At 66.5% G+C, this 9,697-nt stretch overlaps 2 protein-coding genes across 3 annotated transcripts; both read right to left on the bottom strand.

Annotated features, from left to right (window-relative positions):
* Positions 1-1,653: 1,653 nt before the first annotated feature.
* Positions 1,654-4,628, bottom strand: VWA1 (von Willebrand factor A domain containing 1). 2 transcript variants are annotated; one of them, XM_040987641.1, is made up of 4 exons: positions 4,556-4,628; positions 3,365-3,922; positions 2,401-2,679; positions 1,654-2,322 (listed from the first exon to the last, which is right to left on the bottom strand). In XM_040987641.1, the coding sequence occupies exons 1-4, from the start codon at positions 4,626-4,628 to the stop codon at positions 2,000-2,002; spliced, it is 1,233 nt and encodes a 410-aa protein (XP_040843575.1). In that variant the 3' UTR covers positions 1,654-1,999. The 2 variants fall into 2 exon arrangements, with proteins under 2 accessions (XP_040843575.1, XP_040843574.1); XM_040987640.1 differs by having other exon boundaries at positions 1,654-2,679.
* Positions 4,629-8,609: 3,981 nt separating this feature from the next.
* TMEM88B (transmembrane protein 88B) lies at positions 8,610-9,474 on the bottom strand. Its single transcript, XM_040987638.1, has 2 exons — positions 9,223-9,474; positions 8,610-8,855 (listed from the first exon to the last, which is right to left on the bottom strand). Exons 1-2 carry the CDS (start codon positions 9,472-9,474, stop codon positions 8,610-8,612), a joined length of 498 nt encoding a protein of 165 aa, XP_040843572.1.
* Between the last annotated feature and the right edge of the window lie 223 nt (positions 9,475-9,697).

Raw genomic sequence — 9,697 nt, 5'->3', positions numbered from 1 at the left:
AGCTGGCTGGGCACCCAGGCTCAGGGTGTCAGTGTGACCACTGTGACTGCAGACCTTGGCAGGAACTCTGGCCTTGGCAGGAGAGAAGTCGGGCCAGATGCTCAGCAACTAGGCTGCCTCTGTGTCAGGACGCTCCAGGACTCCCTGGGGGCAGTGGGGCAGGGCGGCTGGTGGTTCTCCCCTCGCGGGGGCAAGGCCTCAACCTCCAGTCCCCTTGGCTGCGGCTCGTCCTGATGGGAGAGATGAGGTGCATCCCAGAGCGTGCAACATCACAGGACCATATCCTGGTAAGGTGGCCCCAGTGACCTTCCCACACCTGAGCTGGAAGGGTCCGTGAGTGCCCATCTCCTTGGCCAACAGAAGCCAAGGTGTACAGCCTGGTGACATTCTCTGGGCAGGCAGCCACCTGCACTGTGCCAATGCAGACCCCAGACCACCATCAAACCCAGTGAGGGTACTAGTTCCTGATGGTTTGGACTGAGTAAAGGACGCTACAAGTAGTCATCCTGGGGATGCCACAGGACCAGGACCTCCAGGCACTGCCACCCTGGCTTCTGGCCCAGCTGCCACATGAGCCATGGACACCCTGCCCACCTTTCCAAGCTAGAAGCGGGGGCTGCCCAATGTAACCCTCAGGACAGCAGGCAGTGGCTCCAACCCTTACCCTGAACCCCAAAATTCCAATCCTAATTTACACCCTAATTGTAATTGTAAGCATCTAACCAAAGCACATACTTAACCCTAACCTGACACCAATCAGAACCATACAACCCTAACACTAACCTTACCAGTAACACCAACCCTAACCCTAACCACTAACACCAAACCTAACCCTAACCCTACCACTAACACCAAACCTAACCCTAACCCTACAATCTTAACCCTAACCACTAACACCAACCCTAACCTGACACCAATCAGAACCATACAACCCTAACTCTAACCACTAACACCAACCCTAACCCTAACCTTACCACTAACACCAACCCTAACACTAATCCCAGACCCTAGCTCTAATCCTAAACCTGAATTCCAATCATAAACTCTGAGTGGGTGAGGGGCAGGGATTCTTCCCTCTGGTCCTTTGGCTTGGGGTCGAGAAACAGGACACCTTGCATTGTGGCATTTGGGAAACGACCCTTGCCCAGGCCCCTTGGGCCAGGGGCCTCCTCCCCAGGCCCTTCTCAGACCAGCAACCACTAGGGTGGGGGATTCCTGTCCCCGAGTCCCAGGTTGATGGCTGCAGGGGCCAGCGGCTGAGAGCGCAGGAAGTGTAAGACCCTGGCTACCTGCTCACTGGCCAGGAGGATGTGAGCTGTGGCTGGCCTGCAGGTACCCACTCCCCAGGCCTGACTCTGGGGCAGGGGTAGCCCAGAGGACCCAACTCCCGCCCCCATTCAGGTGGGATCTCCTGCCCTGGTCACACATTTGGCCGGCGGGCTGGCTTGCATCAAGCTCTGCCAGACATGGGTCCCGAGACCCCCAGTCCCTGGGGCTGGCAGGTGGCTGATGGCCAGGAGTGAGCGGTCTGGCCTCCCAGCAGCTGAGTGGGGCCACGGGAGGTCCAGCTCTGTGGTAACAAGCCGCCTGACCTGCATCCCCCATTGCACCCCCCACGGGCGGGCACGGTGGACACGGAGAACGCATTGAGACCGCACAACGCCCACTGGTTCACTGTATTTAAGGTCCGGTGTTAGCGTGGGGAGGAGGGAAGGCGGAATGTCTGGTGGCTCCGGCCACAGGGAAGGGTCCTCCTCGCCTCCCCTCAGGTCAGGAGGCGCTGGGGAAGGCTGCCTCCTGCCCCCACCCCTTCACTGCCTGGCAGTGGTGGTCCTGCCCGCTTCTACTCCCACCTACCCACTGTCCCTGACCATCCAGAACGCCAGGGTCAGGTGGACCTGGCCACCCGCACCTCAAGCCTCCTCACAGGTGCGGGGTCCAGGTTTGGTCTCGCTCTGCGCAGGATTCACGCGGCCAAGCGCCGCGCGCAGCCTTGGCCTCACGGCCGCGCCGGGCGCGGGACGCGGGCACGGGCACGGGCACAGGCGGGCGTGCAGGCTGTGGCCGACAGTGCCCTCTCGCGGCCGGAGCGCAAGGCCGCGGTCACCGTCACCAGGTAGGCGGTGCCCGGCGCCAGGCCCTGCAGCGTCGTGCTGTTGTGGCCGGCGGGCACGTCCACGCGCTGCGCCGCGCCGCCCTGCAGCGGCCCGAGCTGCACGTGGTAGCCGAGCGCGGCGGCCGGGCCCAATGTCGGGGCCCAGCTGACCCGGAGGCTGCGCGGCCTGGCGTGGGAGATGACGATACGCTGGGGCCCGGCCTCCTCTGCGGGTGAGGGGAGGAGCGTGAGCTGCCGGGCGCCAGGCGGCCCGCGTCGCCTCCCGCGCCCGCGCCCAGCCTCACCTGGCAGCGTGCGGACGCGCAGATGCTGGGGCCCCTCGAGGCGCACGTTGGACTCGGGCACCAGCGCCACGGCGTAGTCCGTGTCGGGGTCCAGGCCGGCCCAGGTCCAGCTCGTGGCGTTCCCGGGCAGCTGCTGGCGCCGCGCGGCCGCTGGGTCAGCGTGGGGCGCCACTTCCAGCACATAGTAGCCCGAGTCGGCAGTCAGCAAGGGCGGCCAGGCCAAGCGAAAGCCGCCGGATGTCACCTCGAGGGCACGGAGCTGCTGTGGCTGCATGGCTTCTGCAGGTGGAGCCGGGGGCTCGTGGTCAGAGATGGCCTCCCCGCCTGACCCTGAGGTCGGAGGCACAGGGGGAGGGCAGGGACATACACAACAGTGACAGAGTCTGGGCCCTCCTGGGCACCTACACTGTGGGCCCAGAGGCAGGGCCCCTCGCGGCAGCAGGGCCAGGGTGGTCCCTGAGACAGGACAGGGCTCCCAGTCTGAGCAGCCAGGACAAGGGCCTGGGGTCAGCCCGGGTCCCGGCAGTGAACGGGTCAGCTGAGCCTGGGCAGGCCCAAGGGGGCTGGAGGTCACAGCATCGACCGTCACTTCCCAGCCACGGGTGGTGTCCACTGTCTGAAAACAGCCCTGGCCCAGGGCCCACCCTGGGCGACATCTGGGGGTGGAGGCTGCCCGCCACCCTCTCCGGGTCGTGACCCCACCCCTTCCGGATCAGTGGGATGACTGACACAGACTGAGGGTCCTGGAAGGCTGCGGGGGCACAGCTGGCCAAGCCAGGGACCAGGCCCTCCTCTCCAGCCATGGTGATCTCAGGCCTGAGGAGCACGCGGTGCCATGTACACAGCTCTCGGCAGTGGCCTGGGTCTCCCCCCCTGGATGCGGCCCTCGTCCCTCGCTAGCCCTGCAGGGGCACCGGGATCTGGCCCCTCTCCCCCTCGGGGCGCCCAGTGTGTGCCCGCTCACCGAGGAGAGAGTTCTGCAGCTCCTGCGTGATGATGTGCAGGTCGTCCACGTCCACGAAGCGCAGGTGCCGCTCAGCAGGGGCCGAAGCGGCCTCCGACAGTGCCAGCAGGTTGCCTCGGCCAGTGCTCACAATGAACACGGTGACGCCCTGGTCCTTGAGCGCCTGCATGGGGGGCCCCACGGGGTCGCTGGAGCCGCCATCTGTCACCCACACTAGCACCTTGGGCACTCCTGGCCGGGCACCTGCCGCCTCGGCAAACAGCTGCTCCTTGGCGTAGGCCAGTGCCAGGCCTGTATTGGTGTCTCCCATACGCTGGTCTGCAGCACGGACAGCAGCCTGGGCGGCCTGGCCTGAGCTGTGCTGGCCGAAGGGGAACTCGGTGTGTGGACGGCTGCCCACATGCACCAGGCTGGCACGCACGGCCCCCGGGCCCAGGGGCAGCGACGCCACCAGCTGTCCCACAAACTCCCGAACCTGAGAGAACTCATAGTGCGACACGCTGGCTGAGCTGTCCAGCAGGAACAGGAGGTCTCCCAGGGGGGCCAATGCTGGGGCGCCTGGGAGAAAGGGTCAGGATTCAGCCCAAATGCCGGCCTGAGAGGCCCACGCCCAGGACACAGCCCCCCATGCCCAGAGCGCAGCCCCCCACGCCCAGGGCACAGCCCTCCTCACCCCACGCCCCCCAGGACACAGCCCATGAAAATCCTGGCAATCACATCCCAGCGGGCTCCGAGCCAAGATCCCACATTCTGATGTTGGGGCAGTCCCAGCTCCCAACACTGGCCATGTGACCGCAACCCCAACTGTAAAGCGAGACTGACCCCCTCCACGACTCCACTCCCTCCCCTTCCTCAGAGACCACGTCCAGGTGGCCTTAGCTCAGTCTCAGGATGTGCTCCGGGCAGCAGGGACCCCCTGCACAATCGCCGAGCCAGGGCAGGCGCGGGCTCCGGCCGTGTGCGCTCTGGGTTCCCCTTCGCGGTCCACCACAGCCCCCGGCCGCCGTCCAGCCACAGGCTATTCCTGGGTAGGGAAACTGAGGCACAGGGTGTCTCTGCCCTGGCCCGGCGTCCCGGTGGCAATGCCGGAGGGGCGGGACCGACGGGAACGACGTGCCCAACCCTGCCCGCTCCCGCAGCGCCGGGCGGGGGGCGGGAACGGCAGCCCCGGCCGGCCGCCCGCGCACTCACCGCGCTCCGCGCCGCTCCGCGCCAGCGCCAGCCGCAGGCTCAGGGCCAGGCCCAGCGCCGTCCAGGACAGCATCGCGCCACGGCCGCCGGCCACTCGCTACCTCCGGGGCTGCGGGACGTGCCGCCGCGCGCCCCGCCGGCCCCGCCCCGTGCGCCCCGCCCCGCGCGCCCCGCCCCGCGCCGGAGGCCACGCGCGCCACGCCGACCTGCGCGCCCGGGAGGCGCTAGCCCGGACCCTCAGTGCTGGGGGTCCCCCGCAGCCCGGCGCCGGGAGCCCCGGGGAGCGCGCTGGGACAGCGCCAAGGACACGCCCCCCAGGCCCAGGCGTGGCTCCACCTGCGTAGGGATGTGGGGGTCCTGGGACGCGCATCCCCAGGGACTGAAGCGAGAAGCCTGCCTCCCACCTGGACTAGTGGACGCGAAGGCACAGCGATGGGGGGCATTTGCCAGGGACCACCACACGGACCGAGATCACACCCCCAGCAGGACCCCGGGGGTCCTGGAGTCCTGGAGGACGCGGCCCCTCTCGGCCCTGCCCCACCCCGCGCTGGGGCGGGCTTCTGCCTGGAGCCCCGACCCCCATCCTCCCCGTTGGGAGATTGGATGGGACTCAAAGGACTTCCTTCCTCCCTCGCTGGCAGGTGAGGCTCCGTGGGGCCTGGGCACGCAGAAGCCAGACTTTGGCTAAAAAAGGAAGTGGCAGGCCGAAGAGCTGCCGGCAGCTACAAGTGAGCGCCGTGTCCCCACCGTCCCCACCCCTCCCCTGCCGGGAATCTTGGCAGTCATGGCCCTGGCTTTGGTCCATGGACCTCAGGCCTTGCCTGCTAAGACCAGAGACAGCCTGGGGCTTCCTCTTCGCCTGGACCAGCAGAGCAGGGTGTGGGCTCAGGAAGTTCAGGGGGTTCCCAGCCCACCAGCGTGCAGAGGCTGCTGCGCACACCACCAGCTGGGAGTTTGCCCAGGTAGACCAGTCCTCCCTCCTTGAGTGGGCCCGGTGCCCTGGGGAGACCCGCTGCTGGCGTGGGCGGAGCTGCAGTCACACCTCAGCCCTGGCCTGAGCGCCGGGGGTTCCAGTCTCCGTCTTCCGTGCCTCCTGGAAAAAATGAGTGGGGCTTCGTGGCCATGACGCAAGCCCCGGTGGAAGCAGCCGCCCTCGGCTGGCGCCTGTAGGAGTGGGCTCTGGAGGCCCAGCCTGCAGCTGCTCCAGCGACCCTGGCCATCACCTCTGTCCCCGGCCCTTGCTTGTAACCTCACGCTGTTCTCTTCCCTGTGTCCCTGACTGTCCACTGCTGCTGTCGCCCCAGGGACAGAATAAGGTGGAGGTGGGGTCAGCCAGGGGAGCAGGGACTGGGGCCAGAGCTGAGCCAGACACCACAGGAAATTCACGGTTGATGGCCTGGAAGCCTCCACTCGAGAGGCAGCGGACCTGAGCAATGGGCAGGCATGGGTAGGTGGGCCTTGGCCAGGGTGGGCAAACCAGATGGCTGAGGGGCCCTGCTGCCCCAGCTCCCACCTGGCCTGGCATTCTGGGTGCAGGTCCTTGGCCCGGGTCCGAGGAGGCTCAGTGCCTGGGAAGGCCACTCTGCCTGTCTTCCTGGCCACTGCTCCTGGCTTGGGCCCCGCCCCCACCCCATCCCGGGGACCCTCCCTCCCTACACATTCCAGGCTTTAGCAGAGAAAAAGGGTTCTTTGTCCCCAGCCAGCTGTGGCCATGCTTGACCCCAGGAAAAAGGGCAACTACTAGGGCCTCTGACCTCACACCCCTGACCTCTGCGGGGGCCTGGGCCCCACCCATGCCGTGAGCTGCTGTTCCCAAACAGGGGCCCCCAGCAGGAAGTTGGGGGTGGTCGCTGGGGCCTGGGCTGGGCCTTCAGCAGTGAGTGGGGGGGCTGACATCATCCATGGCTCTGTCCATGAGGGGCAGGCAGGCTTGGGATTCAAACCTAGCAGTGGGGGCTCTGTTTCTGTACATTTCCAGCAGGTGTGGTGGGAGCAGCCCCCACAGCCCTCAGAGGTGGGGTGGGACCCACCTGTGACCTGCTGGGTGATAGCTGGGTTCCTACTGTTCACAGTGTCCAGCAGGGCCCAGGCAGCTCAGGACTCTCCACAGAGCCTGGATGGTGAAGGATGTGGCAGGGGTGGGGCCCTAACTTGCAGAGCCCTACCAGGTCTGGCTCCATCCCTGCCTGGTCCACTGGGGCTGTGACTGGGGGGACAGTCAGGCCCAGGGCCATGTGGGGGGGTGAGGGGCAGCGGGCACACCTGCCAGGAGCTGCCTGCGCCCCCCAAGGGCTGCGTGATGAGGGGGCCTGAGTGAGGGAACCCTGGCCGAGGTGCCGTAGCTCCTTGTCCCCAGCTCACGCTGGCTCCAGCAGACAGGCTCAGCCTCCTCAGCTGGCCTCTTCCTGCCAGCCCACCCAGCAGGGGCACGTCTGGGCCTCTTGCGTGGTCCCCCACTGCCCTGCCTGGAATACCCCAGGGTCGGGGTTGGCAGAGCAGGCCGGGAAACACCTCAGGAGGCAGCTGCCTGTGACAGGACTCCCTCCTCCCCGCCCCCGCTGGCCCAGCTGTTGTTTTGACGACTTCAGGGCCACCGGATGCTCCAAGGGCTTCCCAGGAGAGTCCTGGGGCAAGGAACAGGAAGGCGGTCCAGCCCCAGGGAACCATTTTTGGCAGTTTGGCAACCAGCCCAGCCAGTCTGAGTAAGACGGCAACAAAGCCGGACAGATTCCTGCCTGCTGCTGCCCAGCCACACACCGGTCCCTGCTGGAAGCACAGGCTGAGCAGCATGTCCCGGCTCAGCGTGCACTCTGTGCTGGACAAGTGACAAGAAGCACAGGCTGAATGTGCTGCTGGACTTAGAAGGAAGTGGCTGGGGCCAGGCCACCCCCACAGTAAGCGCCCAGAACTGGTCAACAGACAAACAAGGAATGAGCAGACCAGAGAGGGGCAGGTGGGAGCCCAGAGCTCCGGCCAGGGAGGCCGCTTGCCACGGCCTTGGATGCCCCGGGGAGGTGTCCCCAAGACAGGTCCCAGTGCCAGTAGGCAGAAACAGCCAGAGGGTCGTCCCACGGACCAGGGCCCAGCTACCGGCTCCGGAGTAGCCCTGCGAACATGGGCGATGAGAACTAGGCCTGAATCCGTGTTCCACATGAACTGTCTCCTTGTCAGACCCTCCTTTTTAAAGTTTATGTACCAGAAACGCAGAGCTTCCCGCGCTTGCTCTCTTGCTCTGCGGCTGCCGGAGCTGGAGCTGGGCCTCCCGGTCCCCCAAGGCGGTGCAGGACCCAAGCGTGTGGGCCCTCCTCCGGTGCCTTCCCGTGACACTGGCAGGAAGCTGGATTGGAAATGGAGCAGCTGTCCATATGGGTCATGCGGCAGGCAGAGGCCTAGCTCACTGTGCCACGGCGCCCGCCCACAAGTGGCTTTAAATGCATTTTCCACGAACATGCTAAGGTACCTCCGATAGGAAACGTTTCGGAAGCAGAGAGCCAGAAAGCGAACTAACTAAAGCAGAAGCGCCTGCATGGCTGTGTTCTCAGCCCTGCCTCTTCAAGCCACACTGAGCCTCGTGGTTCAGACAGTCAAGCAGATCTGAAGAAGAACAAAAAACATCTTACTATTTTTTTTTAACCAATTTACTGATTTGAAAAGTAGAGAGAGTGTTAGGCAGCTCCCCACCAGTTGGCTCACTCCACTGGTGCCCACGGGAGCCAGGCTGGGACAGGCAGAAGCGAGAGCCAAGCCCAGAGTTTCCCTCGTGCGTGCAGGGCCTCCAGGGCTCCGGGACCCACCTCCTCCCGCAGGTCCGGACCAGGTATGGGCACGGGGGACCGCAACCCGCGGGAGTTCACAGGGCCTGGGTGCCTGAACTGGGACCAACCTGCCCAACACATGCCCACTGTATATCAGACACCCGTGAGCCGCCGCGGACCGGAGGGAGGCGGTGGGCAAGGCGGTTAGGCAAGGCCAGGGAGAAAGCGCGAAAGTTCCAGAAGGGTTCGCAGCCCCGGGAAACAGGGCGCAGTCGGGCCCGCCCCCGCGGGGGCCGGGGTCACACCCAGGCGCACAGCCGCTCTTCTCCGTCCGGGCCCTCGTCGCCGGCCCCGGGGGCGCGGCGGGGGCCGGGGCTCCTGGCGGGAGGCGGCAGCAGCGAGCGGAGGCGCCGGGCCAGGCGGGCGCGGGTGGCCGAGGCGAGCGCCAGCAGCGGCGGCAGAGCCAGGAGGCCGAGCACGATGAGCGCCGCCGAGCTGCGGTCCGACAGCAGCGCGCGGCACCGGGCGCCTGGCGCGGGGTGCACCTGCGGGCAAGGCGCGGTCAGCGCGGGCCTAGGCGGAAATGCGTCCCTGGCGCGGGGATCAGAAGGCCCGCCCCCTCTGCCTCCCTTGTGTCCACGGTGGACAAGCAGGGGCATCTGCCCACTGCGCAGCTGGTCACGCCCAGCCCGGGCAGAGGGCTGCGGGGTGAGCTCCCCTCCCGTTTCCAGCCTCAGCCGCACAGGCCCTGGTGGCCCCTGGTACGAGGGGCGGGGGCGACCCTGGAACGCTACAAACAAAAGCCCTGTCTTGGCCGGGGCGTTCGGCAGGCAGGGGGCTCCCAGGGCCCAAGGCCCAAGGCCCACCCCTAAGACCCTGCTGGTACCCTGTCACGCCCAGGGTCAGGCTCACCCTCGAGTGGCACTGGAACCCCAGATAGACGGTGGCAGCTGCAGGCAGAAGTGCCAGGAGGAAGACGATCGCGGGCAGCAGCAGGTGCAGCAGGCACCCCGCCAGGGTCCAGCTGGGCAGCAGCAGGGTCCCAAGTCCTCGGCCACTCAGGGCTGGAGCCTGGCCGTCGGAAGGCCTGCGGGGCAGCATGGGCACCGTGTCCGAAGTGCCTTCTTCCTCATCCTCCTCCATTTCTCTCTGCTGCTCACTCATGCCGACGCTGGCGGTGGGCCTGGGGGCTCCTGGGGGTTGGAAGGCAAGGCCAAGGCCATCTGGGCTCAGTCTGGAGCCCCCATCGGAACACTGCACTTGACCCAGGTGGGTCAAGCCCGGATGCTCTCCAGGTCCTCTCCCCAGGGGCCCGCGGCGGTCAGTGCCTGTGTGTCCTGGCCGTGCTCCCCCACCCCCGCAGGCCCTCCTCCCTGCCCGCCCCCCC

Source organism: Ochotona curzoniae, unplaced genomic scaffold, assembly GCF_017591425.1.
Source record: "Ochotona curzoniae isolate NIBS_2020 unplaced genomic scaffold, NIBS_Ocur_1.0 contig_4792, whole genome shotgun sequence".
NCBI lineage: Eukaryota > Metazoa > Chordata > Mammalia > Lagomorpha > Ochotonidae > Ochotona > Ochotona curzoniae.
Note: the sequence above shows the minus strand (reverse complement) of the source record. Positions and strands in the feature narration are given on the sequence as shown.

Coding starts and splice junctions, on each gene's coding strand:
- VWA1 (XM_040987640.1), bottom strand. CDS start 4,628: ATGCTGTCCTGGACGGCGCTGGGCCTGGCCCTGAGCCTGCGGCTGGCG. Junction 3,923..4,555: donor GCGGAGCGGCGCGGAGCGCG/GTGAGTGCGCGG, acceptor CCTTTCTCCCAG/GCGCCCCAGCATTGGCCCCC. Junction 2,680..3,364: donor GCTGCAGAACTCTCTCCTCG/GTGAGCGGGCAC, acceptor CTCCACCTGCAG/AAGCCATGCAGCCACAGCAG.
- TMEM88B (XM_040987638.1), bottom strand. CDS start 9,474: ATGAGTGAGCAGCAGAGAGAAATGGAGGAGGATGAGGAAGAAGGCACT. Junction 8,856..9,222: donor GGTTCCAGTGCCACTCGAGG/GTGAGCCTGACC, acceptor CCTTGCCCGCAG/GTGCACCCCGCGCCAGGCGC.